Below are 20267 nucleotides of genomic sequence, written 5' to 3'. Positions count from 1 at the left end.
TAGAACGATCCGATTCTGGGAGGATAGCTGGTTGCCTAATGGAGCATTGAAAGATAAGTTTCCTAGGCTTTTCTCGGTTTCAACCCTTCACGGCGCTGTCATAGGGGACTGTGGGTTTTGGGATGGATTAGAATGGATCTGGAGCTTCCAATGGAGGCGGGAGTTGTTTCAGTGGGAGCTGGATCTGGTAAGACAACTTCATGAGACCTTGCAGCTAGCCAAGCCTACAAGGGAAAGAGAGGATACTGTGATTTGGAAGTTTGATAAAACAAGTGTTTATTCAACGAACTCCTTTGTACAGACGATGCAGGCGGAAGTTCTTCCGGATGAAATCACTAGCTATAGTTTCATGCGCGCCATATGGAAAGGATTCGTCCCTCCAAGGATTGAGCTCTTGTCTTGGTTTGTGTTGGTTGGAAGGGTGAATACCAAGGATCGTCTGTGTAGATTACGTGTTCTTGACCAGAATGACAGGCTTTGTGTACTATGTTCTAAGGCTGAGGAAACTGTATTCCATTTGTTTCTTGGGTGTGATATCACATGGCAGGTGTGGTGTGCCTGGCTGCTTGCGTTTGGTAGGCGTTGGTGCTCGCCCGGTACTCTCAAGGACCACTTCGAAAGCTGGACGACCATGGCAGTATGGAAGGTTGAGAGAAAAAGGTGGTTCATTGGGTTATTTGTTGTTGTCTGGACAATCTGGATAAAAAGGAATGACAGGCTATTTCGAAATAAAGCATCCAGTTTATGGGAAATTATAAACAAGTCCTTTGCTTCTGCTGAGGAATGGATTGGAGGTGAACCTTTTGGTTGTTGATGCCATGTCAAAGTCAACTAGGAGGTGGTTTGTTTCATAAGATACCTAGGAGTTGGTTTGTTTCCTAATTCATGAACTTGTAGCGTCTTGTCTTGCTCCACCCTGTTGTGTTGAGCTCCCTTTAATTCAAAAAAAAAAAAAATACCTAAACAACAAAAAATTTGAATAATATAAATAACGAGATAATTTTTTGGTCTATCCAAGATAAAAAAAAATATCCACTCAAATTGTCTTTTCAAATTTTAACCATCTGTCATTGCTACTTTTTCTAAAAATTCTATCAGCACCATTGCTCTCTAGCCAGTCCTCCACCGGTGTTACTCTCTCCTCACCGGATATCATCGTCGTCCCCCTGGCTTTTCAGTGTCATCGCTGCTTTCGTAACCAGCTCCTGCACAAGCATCGCTCTCTTCCCAGCCAGACATCATCGTCGCTGCCGAGCTCGTGGCCGCCGTCACTACTTCAGCAACCATCGCCACCCGGCGACTTTCTCCTTCACCGGACACCAAGTTGCCTGCTAAGCTTCTTAGTGCCGTCGCTAGCCGCTGCTTCGAATTGTTAGTTGATGGCTAGGGGTTTAATTGATAACCATCTACCTAACTAGAAAAATGAACATTCGACAAATTTTATTGTATCTACTTAAATCCAATTCAAATTAAAAGGAATGAAAAAGAGGATGAGGAGAACCACGACGGTAGATGGAGGATCACGACAAGACAACGTGAGACAGCCGCAATAGCACATAGAGAACATGCGCGATGGCATTACTTGCGCGGCAGCACTCGACAGCGACACCACAACAACTGCGCGGCGCCATAACAACGCCGCCAGAAAAGAAAGACGCAAAAACAGCAAGACAACAATTGCGGTGATAGCACTCCTATACACGTGAATGGAAGAGACAGAGACAGTACAAGAAAGTGATGAAAACGGATGGGTGTGGCTGCACTACGTCATCTAAACGGGCTACGGAGAGGGGAGGACAGCAGCATTTTGAAGTTTTGTGATTGTGAGGGACGGCCTTTGGGTTTGTGCTGCAGAACTGTACTGTATTGCTTCCAGCCTTCCACCATTGCCTAAATCACCTTTTGAATCATTGTTGTCTTGTAAATTAAGAACAAGCAATAATGTAAATAAAAAAAATTAAAATGATGATTTAATTTAATTGATTTAAAATTTAAATTTAAAATCTGATAATAATTATTTAATTAATTAAAAATTTAAATTTTTAAAATTATTATTTTTTATTTTATCTTTTGTATTGTTTATTATATATATATATATATATTGTTTATCTATACTTTAATTTTTATTGTTGAAATTGTTGAGATATGTGAAAACACGTAAATTAGAAGTGAGTCAGAAGTTTGTCTTCTATCAATGCGAGTATACCCCACTGACCATACAATAACTATCAAATAATTCATATCTAAACTTCTAGATTATGTTTAATCAAACTAAATATGATAAATTTTGACTAGAGATAGAGAGAACGCAATTAACTAAAATTAAAGTAGGTCTACGTGTGAAACCTTTGTATTATTATTCAAAGCAAAAACCAGTACATGCATAACGGCATCAACATACTTTGAACACAAGAATCAAAGCCTGTAGATACTAATTAAGGTGATGATGATATTGATTGCACATAACTCATAACTCATAAGTAATCATCATTCATCACCACCACTTATTATTCCATCATTATATAGCAGATATTCATTCTAAAAAGGTCTCAGTTTTGGTATGATGCGGTTGAAAGCTGCAGATACACATTCATATACAGTGTTCGATAACGTTGCCATCACAGTCTGTGACACCCTAACACTATCATCAACTTTAACACAATCCTTGATTTGATCGCTGTAGTGGTTAGTAACATCGCGGAACCTATCCCATAGCATGACGCCACCATAGTTAGGAGTGTGCTTGATGATTGGAAGAACCTTAGTACATAGATCTTGCGGTGAAATATAGCCACCGCTGGGAGCTGCATCAGGTGCAGCGGGTAGCCCCATAAACACCGTGTTGTTGAGCTTCACATAGGAGGTCCATGTATTCCAAGAAGATAAGAGCAAAGATGCGTCGCCGTTACTATATTGGCATGGAGGGTTGTTGTAGAATTGGATGAAGAGGTAATCGAAAAGCCAAGTTCTAATGGCGGTATCAAGGTAGTAATCTGTGAAGAAACATTGTGGTGCTGCCGACAAGTAAAAGTACCTACACACAAGTAACATCCAAAATACTTAATTATTTAGAATAAATAAATTTTACTAATTTATCTACAAAAAAAATTAGTAAATATAAGTAAAACTTGTATAATAATGATAAATATTTTTTAGTATGCACCTGTCTTGCTTTCTGCGTGTATCGAGTTCTCTAGCCAAATCATCCCAATAAAGGTTTGAACCACCTTCAATGTCGAAATCAATGCCATCAAGGTACACACTCCCTAATGGACCCCTTTGGCCATTCAGGAAGTTGTTGTAAAGGTAGTCGGAGACGCTCTTGGCATCTTCCGGCGAGCATAAGGAGTAGGGCCCAACGGCTCCTCCAAGGGAGAGGAACACCTTCACACCGTTTCTTTGGCAATGTTCGATTTCTGGTTGTAGTTTGTCACAAGGGGACCATGGCCCACAGTGGCCAGCAAAGTTCCAATCTGGAGTTCTGCCACAACCGAAAGTGTAGAGAAAGGCGAGGAGCACAATCTCGTAGTTTCCGGTGTCACATGTGGAGGTTAAGGTACCGTCGCCATTGTTCTGGCCCCAGTAGATGGCTATGCCACCTTTGGCATGCGCAGAGGAGAGGGTGAGGAGGAAGAACAGGAGCAATGTTAATGCTTGATGAGTACTACTACTACTCTTGTTGGAAGCCATAGTGGTTCTGTTTTTGGTGCAGAGTGTGGTGCATAGAGACTGTGAACTAATTTATAATGGTTACAATAATTGATGAGAAGAAACTTTGGATCATGTAGTATAGGATTCGTGCACTTTATTTGACTATTCAGAAATTAAATTTTGACTATTCAGAAATTAAATTAAACATGCAAAAGATGTGCTTGATATTAAAAATTGTCAGTACATTCCCCCAAGAAAACTTAATGACCAATCTTATCATGTTGAATCTTGCGTGTATTCAATACACGTGTAAGATGCTGCAGCTACTATCGATTTACTCTACTATAAGATTACTTCAACGTTTATCCGACGTTTTCATGTGTTTGTAAACAATAACCGGTGAGAATAAAGAGGAATATGCTTTTGTTATTATTTGTCTTTTAATTAGGATATCTATATATGATTCTAATTGCCACATCTCAAGTTAAAATACACCGTCCGTTAAATAATTGAAACTGGCGTGAATTTGCTGCATTAAAAACAGAATATAATAATCAACCTAACACTTCTAAAGAGTGAACTCGTGCAACCCGTGTAACTCCAACTTATAATAATATTTATTATTTGAGCTATTAGGCTTTAGACGCGAGTTAACAGGTTACAATAATAATGCATAAAGCAATGTGAGAAAATAGAGTCGCATATACATTGCAGAGATACTTAGATAAATGATAAATCAACCATGGGTAACCAACAAGTGATATGCATGATTTGCCAACAAATTGTTTAGCATAGACTAAAGTTACGAATTATCTATATAAGTTATCAATTGAAAGTTATCTAATGCAAAAGAAACTTTCATAGTTACATAAATATTTTCGAAGCGTAAAATAGCGTCCCATTTTTTCTATCCATTTTCCAGAAATTAATACCAGAAACAAGTTGTCATGCATGTAACAGAAAGCCAGAAGCAATGCACTAAATAGCAATCACGTTACTTTTTGCAATGATTATTCATTATTATACATATGTCAAATACATCAAATTTGAACAAATTAATTTTTTCCAGTTACAAATCCTAATGACTTATGAAAGTGAATCAACTAATCATGCTAGTACACTAATATTGTGATACTGGAAAAGCAAATATACAGCTCCAGAGTCCAAGACACTAGCATCCACCATTTGTGGCTGAAAAACTAAAGTACACATCTTGGGTTATTCTGTTTTGCAATTATCTGTAGAAGCCATGTAAGGTTACTTACATCAAAGATCAGTCACCCTGAAACAATTTCCTGGAAACTGAGCCAGATGCTTAGCTTGATCCCCATCAGCTATGTAATTGTCATAACCTGAACCCCCTTCCCGTTGAATTGAACGCTTGTTTCCTGTCAACGGTGTCTCACATACTCTGTCAGGTAAGATTACTTACATCAAAGATCAGTATTTGAATAAATTAATTCCTTTCTAGTTGTTAAATTAGTATTTCTTTAAATTATTTTATGATTTCAAATGTTTTCTGAAACCTTTTTTTTTTCTTTTTGTAAAAGTTATTGTCTTTTAGTGCTTCTGAAAAAAGGAAATTAATTAGTATTAAATTTAAATATAAGACATATAAAAAATATTAATGACCTAATATTTTCATTTCAAAAATATTGTATTGTGCCATAAAAATAAACAAATAAGATAATAAATAAATTTTACAATTTTGACTGTCTACTTTATTTATTAGAGTACTTACATGCCAACAAAAAAAAATGAATTACTCTTGACAATACATATTTTAAGTTTCAAACAGTAGACCAAGAAAGATACTTATTACAAATGTGTTGGATTTGATTATCACGTGATTAACAATACTGTTGAGATATGTGGAAACACGTAAAATTAGAAGTGAATCAGAAGTTTGTCCTTTATCAATGCGAGTATACCCCACTAACCATACAGTCACTATCAAATAATTATTTATAGAGAAAAAAACAAATTTATACCTAATTTTTTAGTTTGTGAATATTTAAGATGATGAGAATTTAAAAATATATTGAAGTCTCTCATAATTTTTTAAAATTTTGATATATCTATCTCTGAATTTAATTTGTTCAATTTTAAAAAGAGGAGTGTTAGGGTCAGTAATTTTTATGATTTATAATCATCAAATAGTTATTAATGATAATTTTAATAGTGTGAGATTGGTATGAAATTTTATCCAATAACTCACTTTCTTTTATTGGTTACATGCTGGCCAAAATTTATTAAAGTTGCTGGCTCCTAGACTTTTTCTTTTAAAAATTTTCTCACGTGTGTATTCGTATTAACCAGGTTAGTACAACAGGAGTCACGTTTGATTTTTCCGTTAAATCTAAAAGACCCAAATGAACATGAGGGATCAATATATTCAGATTTTGAAAAAGTCAGAGATTTAAATATATTTTCAAATTTTCGATAATTTAAATATCCACAAATCAAAAGGTCAATGACTTATTTGTCCTTTTCTCTTATTCATATCTAAACTTCTAGATTAGGTTGTTTAATCAAATTAAAGGTTAAACTTCTAAATTAGGTTGTTTAATCAAATTAAAGGTTAAGTACGATTTTAGTTATAAGGTAAGAATTGAAAATTTTTTTATCTATAATATTTATTTTGTTTATAAAATTGTCTTTAAAGTTTAATTTTAAAATCGTCATTTTACTAAAATTTTAATTTTTATTATCAAATTATCCCTAACTGAATTTTTGTTTAAAAAAAAAAGAAAAAAAAAACAAGTGAAAGAAAAAGTAAAAAGCGGATCGGGGGTGTTCAGGAAAGAAGAGGGGGAAGGAAATCCGCCGGCAGCCCTCAAGAGTGTCGTCATTCCTTGCGGTTTGCACCGTTGCAGTGCTTCCCTCGTAATTCGTAGCGTCGTTGATCACCGCAAAGCTGTTCTCGTTGCGATTCGCAGTGTCACCGACCACCGTATCTCCATTCTCGTTTTAATTCACGGCGTCGCCACCACTGCCGCAGTCTTTTCCACGCGATCCGCCACCATCACTGCAGCTTTCCTTCCCTCGCGATTCACAGTTCACCATCGCAGCCCCTCCCCCCACCACCGCCGCAGTCCTTCTACTCACGATTCGCAGATCACCTGCTCTCCCTCGAGGTCTTTACAATGCTGTTTCAATTTATTTTTTTTTTTATTTTTCAGATTTAAAGGAAGGTGTTTTGTTTCTGTTTATTCTATTGTTATTGTTGTTGTTGTTGATGCTTCTAGTTACTTCTGTTTATTCTTTTTTATTTCATTGTTGTTGTTGATGCTTCTGATTGCTTCTGCTTTTATTTCTTTTGTTGAAGAAGAATGTAAGACTTTGCTTTATTACTTCCTGTTTTTTCTAATTCTCAATGTGTATTGCTTTATTTATCTTCTAGTTGTCTTATTTATCTGTTTTCATTATTCGTATGTATTGCTTTTGCTTCTTGTCTTGTTTATCTGCTCTTGTGATGAAAAAAAAAAACGAAAGAATAGAAAATAAAGATTTTGAAAAAGAAGAGGGAAGTCTTTTGGTTCAAAAAGAACGATTTTAAATCAAGTTAAATCTTAGGGATGATTTTGTAAACAAAAAAAATTAAAAGCAAAAAAAATTTTCAGTTTCTACCTTAAGAACCAAAATTATACTCTGACCCTTAAATTAATATAATACATTTTGACCAAAGATAGAGATAACGCAATTAATTAACCCTAGGTTGATGACTAAAATAAAAGTAGGTCTACGTATGAAACCTTTATTATTCAAAGAAAAAATCAGTACATGCAGAACAGCATCAACATACTTTGATCACAAAAATCAAAGCCTGAAGAGAAGCTAGATACCACAAGGTGATGATGATATTGATCACCCATAACTCATAATAAGTAATCATCATCATCACAACTTATTATTCCATCGTTACATAGCAGATATTCATTCTAAAAGGGTCTTAGTTTCGGCATGATGCGGTTGAAAGCTGCAGATACACATTCAGTTATAGTGTTTGATAACGTTGCCATCAATGTTTGTGAAACCCTAACATTATCATCAACTTTAACACAATCTTTGATTTGATCGCTGTAGTGGTTAGTAACATCGCGGAACCTATCCCAAAGCATGACGCCACCATAGTTAGGAGTGTGCTTGATGATTGGAAGAACCTTAGTACACAGATCTTGCGGTGAAATATAGCCACCGCTGGGAGCTGCATCAGGTGCAGCGGGTAGTCCCATAAACACCGTGTTATTGAGCTTCACATAGGAGGTCCATGTATTCCATGAAGATATGAGCAGAGATGCGTCGCCGTTACTATATTGGCATGGAGGGTTGTTGTAGAATTGGATGAAGAGGTAATCGAAAAGCCAAGTTCTAATGGCGGTATCAAGGTAGTAATCTGTGAAGAAACATTGTGGTGCTGCCGACAAGTAAAAGTACCTACAGAAGTAACACATCCAAAATATTTTGATAAGAGAAAATTTTGAGAACCAGCAGATTTAACAAATTTTAGTACTAAATTATTTAAAATAAATAAATTTTATAATTTATATATAAAAATTTTGACAAGCTATATTGACTTATGTTTGTATGTTTTAATAAATATAAGTAGAAAAAGTACACGCCAATGAATTATAATTTAAATAGTATAATTTTTTCATATTCATTTAAGATGTTGTGGGTTTGAGTCTCTTTATCTTCGGTAAAATAAATAAATAAATAAATAAGCATATGTATAAATTATATATATATATATATATATATATATTGTGTAAACTTTTTTTAATATGAATTTAAATTATTGTTGATCAAATACGGTATATAAAATGATAGTATTATTTTTTATTATTAATTAATAATATTTAAAAATGTTGACTAAAAATATAGCATTAAACTGTTAAACTAAAAATATTGAACTATTGATTAAAAAGAAAAAATCTAGGGAATAACAATTTTATTAAAATTTGGTCAGTACTTAATCAATAAAAAAATGAGTAATTTTATATTATTAGATGTAATCTTATATCATTAAAAATATTAATAATAACTAATTAATATCTACAAATTATAAAATTTACTGGCGCCTAACACTTCTCGAATAAAAATATTTGTCAATATAAATTAAAATTGTTTACTTTTAAACTTTTTTCTTGTATTGACCATTGATGATTAATTTAGTTGTAATAATTAATAGAAAAAATTTAGAAGACTAACTATAATATAAGCTAATTAAGATAATTTTTTTATTTTAAAATTTAAAAAAATTAAGGTAATGAATTTTTTTTGTAAGAGAATTATCTTTTAAACTAGTTAGCTAAAGTTAATTTCGCTCCTAATTAGTACAAAAGCACAACTAATATTATAAAAGAGAAATATATCCCTCTTAACATAGTATATATATATTACGATGATTATTATTATGATGATTATAATAATTATACTAAAATTAAAATATTATTTTTATTATTTGATAACATTTTTATTTAATTAACAAATTTTATATTTTATATCAATCATTTATATATAAAATTTAATATTTAAAATTTAAATTAATTTTTTTTCATTTTTAATAACAAATTAATTTTTAACAAAAGTTGCACTCTTATTTTTTCTAAAATTTATTATTATTTTTTATGCGTTTTAATATAAAAAATAAAAACAAAAGATGTTGTAAAAATGTAAAAAAATATGAAATTAATTTTAGTAATATTTTTTAAGTATTAATAAAACTTGTGTATAATAATGATAAATATTTTGTGAGTATGCACCTGTCTTGTTTTCTGCGTGTATCGAGTTCTCTAGCCAAGTCATCCCAATAAAGGTTCACACCACCACCTTCAATGTCGAAATCAATGCCATCAAGGTACACACTCCCTAATGGACCCTTTTGGCCAGTGAGGAAGTTGTTGTAAAGGTAGTCGGAGACGTTCTTGGCATCTTCCGGTGAGCATAAGGAGTAGGGCCCAACGGCTCCTCCAAGGGAGAGGAACACCTTCACACCGTTGCTTTGGCAATGTTTAATTTCTGGTTCGAGTTTGTCACAAGGGGACCATGGCCCACAGTGGCCAGCAAAGTTCCAATCTGGAGTTCTGCCACAACCGAAAGTGTAGAGAAAGGCGAGGATCACAATCTCAAAGTTTCCGGTGTCACATGTGGAGGTTAAGGTACCGTCGCCATTGTTCTGGCCCCAGTAGATGGCTATGCCACCTTTGGCATGTGCAGAGGAGAGGGTGAGGAGGAAGAACAGGAGCAATGCTAATGCTTGATGAGTGTTACTTCTCTTGTTGGAAGCCATAGTGGTTTTGTTTTTAGTGGAGAGTGTGGTGCAAAGACAGTGTGAAGTAACCTATTTATAATGGTCACAATAACTTATATACTAGAAGTCTCTAGCATTTAAAATGTGATAAATTATTGATGAGAAACTTTGGACCACGTAGTATAAGATTCGTACACTTGATTAGTTGATTATTCAGAAATCAAATTAAGCATGCAAATGATGTGTTTGATATTAAAAATTGAGTAGTACCTACTATTCTATATTTCTATTCCAAACAAATAATAAAGTAACAATTTTACTAGTTAATCAACTTGGGTTAATCGAGTGGTCAATTTACATATTTGTTTGCTTGAATTTGGATCTTCTAAATTTTGAATTTCTATTTTAGAAGATAAAGTGTGATCTCTCTCCATTTATTTTAGGAAAAGTATATGGAACTAAAAGGTGATCAGCCAAAAAATAAACAAAACCGTTTAATTAGAATCACTTTTTGAATAATATGTTTGAAAACTGCTCCTGGGATCACGGAGCACAAACCAAAACCCGATTTTTCATGGAGCCCAAACACATTTTGGCTGGTTTTTGGCTGATATGCTTTTGGTTCCCTAGTTGTTCTCTTTATTTTATAGGTGGGACAAAAAGAAAATATAAGAGAGAAACCATTCAAATGTAAAAGATCACACTTTATCCTCTAAAGTGAAAATTTAAAATTTAGAGAATCCAAATTCTGTCTGCTTAAGCAAGTGTCAGGAGTTCAAATTCCATATTCTGTATGCATCAATCCATCTATTGGCCAACGGCGAGTGACAAACCCTTAAATGGAGTTCGAGTCGGAAGATACCGTGAACCATAATTTTTTTTTTAAATATTTAAATTTAAATTATTATAAAAAAACATCCAAAATTTAAATAAAAACATTTCAAATCTAAAAAAAATTATTTCTAAAATTTTAAATTAATTAAGGTCAAATTTAATTAGATTCAACCCTAATTATCCTTTAAATAAAGAATCAATATAACTAGTTCAAATCGATTTTAATTGGGCAATCAAATTACAAATTAAATACCCATGAGTTCCGCTACTATTAGCTTAATAGCTTTCATCCTTAGCCCCTTAAGATTTACAAGTCTCTAGTATTTAAAATAAGGTTAAGTATGGTTTTGGTCCCAAAATTTTTTTATTAGAATCGAAATTGTCCCTCTTGTAATTTTCGATTTAAAATCGTTATTAATGTTGCATTTTATTTTAAAATCGTCATTTTTAATAAATTTTTTTTCTAAATGACAAAAATACCATTTTTTATCCACCATTTCATTCTTGTTCTTCTTTAAGGAGAATTGTTCTTCTTCTTCCATTAACAAATTCTTCAATTCCAGATTCAGAACAATTTCAGAATAAAAATTCTTTTTCCATTAATAAAACTCAATTTCAAAATTTTAAATACAGTTAACAAAATTCAATTACAAGAATTAAAAATACCCAAATTTATCTTCAATTACAAAAATAAAAAATCTATAAATTTTGAAAAATGAAAAATAGATTAGAAAACAAGAACAGATTAGGAAAATAAGAAACAAGAACAAGAAATAAGAACAGATTAAAAAAATTCAGAACAAGAACAAGAACAGATTAGAAAAATCCAGACCAACATCAAATTCAATAGCAATAACCAGATGCAGAAGAACAACAACCATGAATCTTGTATACAATTAACCATTAACAGAAATTCAATAACCTAAACTAATTCAACAACAACAACAACAATTCAGCAGCAACTTTCAGCAATTCAATAACCTAAAATCAACTAACAGAAAATTAAAATCCAGCTAAACTAACCCAGAATCAAATCAAGGGGCTGGAGGGAGGGTAACAGGTAGTGGTGGCTCTGATTCCTTCTGCGACAGGGACTGAGGGAGGGAAAGCAGGGAGGCTCGCTGGCGGTGGTGAAACAGAGGAGACTCCACGTTGCTGCGTGGTGGTGAAGCAGGGGAGGCTCCACGTTGCTGCGCCATGGTGAAGCAGGAGAGGCTCTCCGGCGGTGAGCTCTGGTTCGAGGAGATCTAAGACAGGGAAGAAGAGAAGGAGGGGAGAGGGTCGCGGTTGATCTGGACAAGAGAGAGGCAGCGGCTGCAGCGGCGGGACGGCAAGACTGCGGCGGCAGGACGGCGGCTTCCTTTCCCCTTTCATCGTCATCATCATCAGAGTTCTGGAGGAGGCGGCGGCGACGACGAGGTCACGGCGTTCGAGGAGATCTGAGACAGAGAAGAAGAGAAGGAGGGGAGAGGGTCGCGGTTGATCTGGACAAGAGAGAGGCAGCGGCTGCAGCGGCGGGACGGCAAGACTGCGGCGGCAGGACGGCGGCTTCCCTTCCCCCTTCATCGTCATCATCATCAGAGTTCTGGAGGAGGCGGCGGCGACGACGAGGTCACGGCGTTCGAGGAGATCTGAGACAGGGAAGAAGAGAAGGAGGGGAGAGGGTCGCGGTTGATCTGGACAAGAGAGAGGCAGCGGCTGCAGCGGCGGGACGGCAAGACTGCGGCGGCAGGACGGCAGCTTCCCTTCCCCCTTCATCGTCATCATCATCAGAGTTCTCGAGGAGGCGGCGGCGACGACGAGGTCACGGCGTTCGAGGAGATCTGAGACAGGGAAGAAGAGAAGGAGGGGAGAGGGTCGCGGTTAATCTGGACAAGAGAGAGGCAGCGGCTGCAGCGGCGGGACGGCAGGACGGCAGCTTCCCTTCCCCCTTCATCGTCATCATCATCAGAGTTCTGGAGGAGGCGGCGGCGACGACGAGGTCACAGCGGCGACGACGGAGGCTCGCCAACGCCGTCCCCCTCCCCCCGTTCCCCCTCCCCCTCTTCCCTTCCCCTCCCCTCCCCCTTCGTATACCCTTTTCTTCCACACAAACCCCCCCCCCACGCGTTTTCTTCCCCCGCGAACACGCGTTTTTTCTTTTTTTTTTTAAATTTTATAATTTTTATTATTAAAATAGGAATAGGGTTAGTTTAGGAATAAAACAAAAAATTTTATTAAAAAAGATGATTTTAATACGAAAAAAAACGTTAAGGACGATTTTAAATCAAAAATTAGATGAGGGACGGTTTCGATTTTGGCGCTAAACTTTTGGGACCAAAACCATACTTACCCCTTTAAAATATGATCAATTATTGATGAGAAACTATAGATCACGTAGCATAGGATTAGTACACTTGATTATTCAGAAATCAAATTAAGCATGCAAAAGATGTGTTTGATATTAAAAATTGTCAGTACAACCCCCCCAGAAAAAACCTTAATCTACCAATCTTATCATGTTGAATGCTTGCGTATTCAAGTATTCAACACCAGTGTAACATCCTTTCGAGGCATTTCAAAGTTTATTCGACGTAATAAAGAGGAATATGCTTTTGTTATTTGTCTTTTAACTTTCAGGATGTATATGATGCTAACTGCTACATCTCAAGTTAAAAATTAAAATACACCGTCCATTACTAAATAATTGAAACTGGCGTGAGTTTGCTGGAATTAATTTATAAACATTTACATACGGCATCTAGGCAGGTATTATTGTAGTAATAAGATATAGAAATAGAAACAGCCTTCCAAAAAGAAAAAAACAGACAATTACAAGGAAATAGCTATTCAAAAACAGAATATAATAATCAACGTAACACTTTTAATTTAGATTTAACTCGTGCAACCCGTGTAACTCAACTACAACTTTTATCTATTATTTGAGCTATATTAGACTTTAGACGCCAGTTAACAGGTTACAATAATGCATAAAGCAATGTCAGAAAATAGAGTCGCATATACATTGCAGAGATACTTAGATATATAAATGATAAATCAACCATGGGTATCCAACAAGTTATCATGCATGATTTGCCAACAAATTGTTTAGCATGGAATAAAGTTACGAATTATCTATATAAATTATCAATTGAAAGTTATCTAATGCAAAGGAAACTTTCAATAGTTACACAAACATTTTCGAAACGTAAAATAGCGTCCCATTCTTTTCTATCCATTTTCCAACAAGTTAATACCAGAAACAAGTTGTCATGCATGTAGCAGAAAGCCAGAAGCAATGCACTAAAAAGCAATCACATTACTTTTTGCAATGATTATTCATTAATATACATATGTCAAATACATCAAATTTGAACAAATTAAATTTTTCCAGTTACAAATCCTAATGACTTATGAAAGTGAATCAACTAATCATGCTAGTACACTAATATTGTGATACCGGAAAAGCAAATATACAGCTCCAGAGTCCAAGACACTAGCATCCACCATTTGTGGCTGAAAAACTAAAGTACACATCTTGGGTTATTCTGTTTTGTAAGTTTAGCAGCTTGCATATACAAATTATCTGTAGAAGCCAGGTAAGGTTACTTACATCAAAGATCAGTCACCCTGAAACAATTTCCTGGAAACTGAGCCAGATGCTTGATCCCCATCAGCTATGTAATTGTCATAACCTGAATCCCCTTCCCGTTGAATTGAACGCTTGTTTCCTGTCAATGGTGTCTCACATACTCTGTCATAGCTTGCCCTTTTCCGCTTCTCATTTGGCACCTTTCTAAAGGGGTCTGTCTTTGGTTTCATAGCCTTGTGTTTTGGCGCCCAAACTCTCTGCAAATCAGGTATCCAACTTGTGAAAGATGAGAACCTACGTGCCCTATCTCTCCTTTCCTTAGCTTCAATTAGTTTTCGGCCATGATCTTCTTGAATAGCCCTTTGGAGTTTTCCAGTGTCATTATTCTGCAACTGAAAGGGCTCGTTTTCTGATGAAATGGGTCCATTACTGATATCATTTTCACCCATTTCATCTCTGTATACTATTTGGTTCAAGGGTTTATCGCTGTCCTCACTGTTAAGAAAATTATTAGGGGCTTCCTCCACATCTGCAAACAGCAGCAGGTCCATTTTGTTGTAGATTTTGTGGACCACGTCTTCAAGAGTGTGAGAATACCTGCAATTTTGAGTCTATCATTAGTCTACCTGGTTTGTTTGTTATGCACTCATCTACTTAGTTCCATTTTTCTTGTTCTTATGGTAATTAGTTTTCCTGTTAGTGAACCTAGATTTGGTAACAATGATGCTGGTATTTTGACGTTTCCATCAGTATAATAAAATAAAAGTATGAAACCTAGTGTTATGAATCCCATATCTATCAGCGATATACTTTATACAGTTTGATCTTTCTATTTTTCCTTGATCCTATATATATTCATTTTCAACAGTTTCTATGGAGAAAGATAAAAGTATGTCTGGTTTGGGTAGAAAGACAACTACTAAGCAATTATAAGTTACTCTGCACTGCAATAACTAAAAATACTACACTCTTTCCATACTGAAGTATACTTTCAGGTAACGTACATCCCTCCATTTTTAACCCTATCTCCTTTACATAGTAAAATGACTATAAAATTATAGGGGGGTGTGTATATATAGGAATAACTGCAGCGAATGAAAATAAAATAAATAGCTAACACTTCAAAAATAATATTTAAACTTTCAGAATAATTATCAACCATCGTGCAAAACACCCCAATCCATGTGTAAAAACCTGTACCTGCTTTTGATGATCTTTGCCACATAATTTTCAAGGTTCCAATCACCAAAGAAACCCCCTTCCATGTGGCAGTGCATGTCATCCAAAAGCTGGCATATTTTCTTGACAAACTTGTGTTTACTAGAATCCTCGACTCCACTTCCAACCTCTGATTGTAAAATCTCCATCCGAAGCAAAATCTGCAGCTCATATCTAATGGTGATTAAGGAAATACAAGAAATAAAAGTACCGCAAATTTTACAACTGTTCAACACATCATATGCAGAATTAAAGGAAAACTTTGTCAAAGGATACTCTCTAGCTGCATGCTCTGTAACTTGTTTAGAAAGTCTTGGTTCAGAGGCCTGAGAGAAAGAATTTCTGCTTTTATACTTTGCTGCCAACTCTTTTGGTTCTCTCAATAGAAATTTTATCAGTTCAGATGCAACAATGCTACTGGAAGGAGCATTATGACCCTCATTACTGATTTCCCTATCATCATGCTGACCTTCAGAATTTGTTTCTCTGCCACCCTTCTGGCCCTCAGAATTGGTTTCTCTGCTATCCTTCCGACACAGCCAATAGATAGATGAATTCACAAGTCGCTTTGCCATAGCCCCAAGGTCTATATCTTCTGATTCAATCCCCTGTTGGATCTTGGTGGAAAGATTACTGAAAAATTCTGCGGACGTTTCTAACCTACAGTCAAGCACAGCGTCATCCTGTATTCTAGAAGCCTCGGTGTTAATCCCAGCTGAGGCAGATGAGGATACCGGCTGTTCAATATTTGGAGGTGACTCAGTTAATTTATCTTTATTCTTTTCTGCAATGATCTCATTTGACTTTGGTGTTTCTGACAAATTTATTATATCACTACAGCTAGACTTCTTTATCTGTTTCATCCACCATTTCAAAAACTTCAACTTTTTTGACTTGCTACTTTCAATGACTGAATAAACATCCTTCAAATCCATTTCAAATTGATTACATACTGATTCACAGAATGAGCTCCATGTAAGGTTTTGAAGTGATTTCAAATCCATCTTTTTCTTTTCCCCATGACCCTCATTAGCTGCATCACTCTCCTTAGCTTGAGAATCCAAGAAAACCTTGTCCTTCTTAGATTTGCGATCAGATTTAAAAACCCTATGTTCCATTGTCCTTATATATTGAACCGTATTTGCTCCACCTATATCATTATCCATATCTGGATCCCCTAGTACAGATAAGAGAGCAGAATAAACAGTAAAAGGCCTCAGAACACCCATACATGAACCACCATTACCATTGGTGAGAGACACCAACGCCCAGCAACCTTCTTTACAAAGAAAACTCAAGAGGATTTCCCAAATGGGCACTGATTTTCTCCTCCACTGGAAACCAAATTCAGTAGCAAGCATCTGAAGAACCCTATCTGCAAAAAACTGATCTGAATTTTCGTCCTTTTTCTTCTTAGATTCTCTGAAAACCTCACGCACCATAACAGATTCAGATAAGCATTCCCTCACATTCACAAAAGCATCAGACTTCTGCACAGCCTTAACCTCAAATTTAATGATTCCATCCGAAAACTGTTTCCGAAATCTCTCATTTCTCTGACAAACTGCTCCTTGCGAATTCACCAAATCCGGATTAAACCTAGCATCACCACACCTACGTGGAATTTTCAAATCCACTAACTCAAGATCACAACAATTGAACTGAATAGGAATCCTATTCACATCTAACATCTGAAGACACAGCTGCACTTGAGCTTTCTTAGACGAACAATCATTAGAATCAAGAGAACCCCAATAAACCCCAATTTTGGGGTAAATCAAGCCAAAAGGAACAAGAGCAGAACCAAGCACAATCGAATCTGCACCACAAAAACCCCAACCCAAACCCTTAACCCCCCTCTCAAAAAACCCACGAACCCTTCCAATTTCACCACTATCACCGCACTCAGATTCAAATCTAGCACTAGCGCTAACACTAACCCAACTACAGTGAATATCTCTAGAACTAAACACATCCCTAACACTCCCAAAGAACTCAGAAAACATCTCGCAGAAAGAATACTCATCACCGACCTCTCTATCAAGAAACAAAGACAATTGTTCAAAGGAATTGCATAGGGGAGAGAACAAGAGTACCAAACTGGAAGGTACTGGAGAATCGAGACTTGAATCGGGATCCCAAGCATAGTCGTGGATGAGCTGGCGCAAGGTGGAGGCGATGTGCGAGGCTTTGGGGGATGAAATGTGGTGGCGGCGGAGGAGAGAGGGGAGGGAGGAGAGGGCGTTGGAGAGGTGGCGGAGGGTGGGGGAAGGGAGGTCGAAGGAGAGGGAGAGAGGGATGGAGAGAGTGGAGGATGAGAGGAGAGGGGAGAGGGATGACAAGAAGAGCCTGAAGGAGAAGAGTGCTGTGGAGAGAGAGGGGAAGGAGAGGAGTGTGGCGGCGGAGGAGAGGATGGCGGAGGTGTAAGGTGTGGGGTCAGGTAGGCTGAGTAGTGGGTCCAAGTCGATGAGGAGAACGATGCGTTCGGTTTGGGAGTAGCGTGTCACTGGATCTGGATCTGCCTCTGAAGAACCCATTCACAGTGAAGATGAAGGTGAAGGTGAGGGTGGTGGTGGAAATGGAATTGGAAGAAGAAGAAGAAGAAGAAGAAGGGAAGTTGGAAAATCGAAAATTGAGGTGGCAGTGAAGGGAAAGTGAAGATGGTAACTGGTGCCGGCACGGTGGAGAGAGAGAGAGAAAGAGTGTACAAGTTTGCTGCAACTTCAAATTTGGATTGAAGGGGATGAGTGATGAAACGGTGTCGTTTGTAAAGTGGTTTCGAGAAACTTTGCGCTTAGGCGGGAAATGAAATATTGGCGCCACATCCTTCAAATTTTGTACACTAAATTAAATATTCAAATTTCAAAGTGTAATATTATTTAAATTCATATTATTAAAATTCTGATCAATTAAAAAATAATTTATTCTTATAAATCTAAATCATTTATATTGTATAAAATAAAATATAATAAATATATAGCGAAAATCTCGAAATCTATTCATGCACTAAAAACTGTAACACTTTTAATTTAATAAGAAGTGTTTAAATTATAACTTACGTGTCTGCTAATCAATCCACTCCAAATTAGGTGATTTTGTAGTGTTAATTTCTTCATTTATATATTTATTTTTTAATATGTAACCTAAAGGCTAAAGCTATATTTATTTTTTGGATTTATGAACAAAACAAGTTTATGTTTTTGGTAGAGAAACAAGTTTGTAGCTTGTACCATGAAATGGGTCTGATCATTGATCAATTATAAAATCACCAGATTGCTTGCTGTATGGGCTTGCCACTCACCTATTATTATTAATGTATCTGACTCAAATTTTCGATGCATTGACCATGACCAAAAACAAAAAAGGTCTACCAATGGTTTTGCTAAAAAACAATCTGAAGATGCTTAATGAAATTGCTTTGGAGTTTGGACACATGTATTTCTGACTTAAGAATAAATAAATAAAGAACAGCATATGTAATTATGTATACACATTATTCAACCATGCTACATGTACACTAAAATTAGCCATTATAATTAATTATTTATATAAAATATATATTAAGATATAAATACATATTTAAAATAAATTAAATCACATATATTTATACAAAAATACATTAATAACTGATTTTAGTGATTGATTTTATTGTATAAATAATACTTTTGATACACATTACATCAAATAAATGCTACTGAATATCCCAGTTCACATATACATCAAATCTTACCAATATACTCTTGCCTAAGTTCCTATTAAATACGAGAAAAAAACATATCTCTAGTTTCACCAAACGTGTAAACTTAGCTAATCCAGTGATGCAGACAATTAACTCCGACATGCAGTACAACAAATTAAATTAACAATGTGCTTAGTGTTTAGAATGTTGTGGAACACAGACAAATGTTGAAAACATAATCTTACCAGCAGCAATATAAAGAATTCCTTAGACCAGAGTATTTGACACCTACAACCATCAAGAAAAGTATGCCATATACCCATGTAGGGTCTTCATGAGCCCAGTGAAATCGGGTTTGATGTAACCCAGATTCGACTCGAAATATATATCGGGTCTATTTGTTAGACCCGAACCCGATCCTAGATCCGATGAAACCTACACACTTTCGAGCCATGATTATACCGGATAAAAATCGAGTGAAAACCGGACCGTTAACATTACTTTCTTGTATAAGCTAGCATGTGAAAATATCTAAATTTCTAAGACTCTAACCATTATTAGACATGGTAAAATTCACTTGAAAAAATATAATAAGAACCAACCCTTCCCAAAAATTAAAGCATAACTACAATCAATACTAATATTGTCTAATAACTCCAAATATTTAAATAAATACAAATAACATAATATTATACATTAGTCTAAAGTTTTATGCATTTTAAACATAAAACATTAACTTATAGTCTTATAATGACTAATAACACAAAATATTAAGGTTTACAATACTTAAATGCCACATAAGAATAGACATCATCCATTACTAATAACACAAAATATTGATTGTGTATGATGATCGGGCCACCGGGTCGAGTTTGGATGACCCAAACTATGGCCCGAACCCGACTCGAAATAATAACCGGGTCTATTTTTAAGACCCTTACCCGACCCTAGACCCAGTGAAATCACACCAAATTAATTCCTAAAAAATTCGGAGCTGGGCCGGGTCTTCGGACCGGACCGGGCCATGAACACCCCTATACCCATGAGTCCCCTTGTAAGAT

At 35.8% G+C, this 20267-nt stretch overlaps 3 protein-coding genes across 3 annotated transcripts; all 3 read right to left on the bottom strand.

Annotated features, from left to right (window-relative positions):
* Window positions 1–2317: 2317 nt before the first annotated feature.
* Window positions 2318–3752, bottom strand: LOC107624674 (hevamine-A). The gene is made up of 2 exons (XM_016327130.3): window positions 3164–3752; window positions 2318–3034 (listed from the first exon to the last, which is right to left on the bottom strand). The coding sequence occupies exons 1-2, from the start codon at window positions 3688–3690 to the stop codon at window positions 2539–2541; spliced, it is 1023 nt and encodes a 340-aa protein (XP_016182616.1). The 5' UTR covers window positions 3691–3752; the 3' UTR covers window positions 2318–2538.
* Window positions 3753–7369: 3617 nt separating this feature from the next.
* LOC107624672 (hevamine-A) lies at window positions 7370–9973 on the bottom strand. The gene is made up of 2 exons (XM_088499675.1): window positions 9417–9973; window positions 7370–8088 (listed from the first exon to the last, which is right to left on the bottom strand). Exons 1-2 carry the CDS (start codon window positions 9941–9943, stop codon window positions 7593–7595), a joined length of 1023 nt encoding a protein of 340 aa, XP_088355801.1. The 5' UTR covers window positions 9944–9973; the 3' UTR covers window positions 7370–7592.
* A 4043-nt stretch (window positions 9974–14016) lies between these two features.
* Window positions 14017–18270, bottom strand: LOC107616742 (LIM domain protein). The gene is made up of 3 exons (XM_016318675.3): window positions 15804–18270; window positions 15510–15701; window positions 14017–14906 (listed from the first exon to the last, which is right to left on the bottom strand). Exons 1-3 carry the CDS (start codon window positions 18062–18064, stop codon window positions 14339–14341), a joined length of 3021 nt encoding a protein of 1006 aa, XP_016174161.1. The 5' UTR covers window positions 18065–18270; the 3' UTR covers window positions 14017–14338.
* Window positions 18271–20267: the final 1997 nt, after the last annotated feature.

This window comes from Arachis ipaensis, chromosome B9, assembly GCF_059453495.1.
Source record: "Arachis ipaensis isolate K30076 ecotype BB chromosome B9, ASM5945349v1, whole genome shotgun sequence".
In the NCBI taxonomy this organism is placed as follows: domain Eukaryota; kingdom Viridiplantae; phylum Streptophyta; class Magnoliopsida; order Fabales; family Fabaceae; genus Arachis; species Arachis ipaensis.
Note: the sequence above shows the minus strand (reverse complement) of the source record. Positions and strands in the feature narration are given on the sequence as shown.

Excerpts from the sequence above, each read along its gene's own strand:
- LOC107624674 (XM_016327130.3), bottom strand. The coding sequence starts at position 3,690 with ATGGCTTCCAACAAGAGTAGTAGTAGTACTCATCAAGCATTAACATTG. Across the intron at positions 3,035-3,163 it reads ACACGCAGAAAGCAAGACAG|GTACTTTTACTTGTCGGCAG; the intron begins GTGCATACTAAA and ends ACTTGTGTGTAG.
- LOC107624672 (XM_088499675.1), bottom strand. The coding sequence starts at position 9,943 with ATGGCTTCCAACAAGAGAAGTAACACTCATCAAGCATTAGCATTGCTC. Across the intron at positions 8,089-9,416 it reads ACACGCAGAAAACAAGACAG|GTACTTTTACTTGTCGGCAG; the intron begins GTGCATACTCAC and ends TTACTTCTGTAG.
- LOC107616742 (XM_016318675.3), bottom strand. The coding sequence starts at position 18,064 with ATGGGTTCTTCAGAGGCAGATCCAGATCCAGTGACACGCTACTCCCAA. Across the intron at positions 15,702-15,803 it reads ACAGAGCATGCAGCTAGAGA|ATATGAGCTGCAGATTTTGC; the intron begins GTATCCTTTGAC and ends AATCACCATTAG. Across the intron at positions 14,907-15,509 it reads GCAAAGATCATCAAAAGCAG|GTATTCTCACACTCTTGAAG; the intron begins GTACAGGTTTTT and ends TCAAAATTGCAG.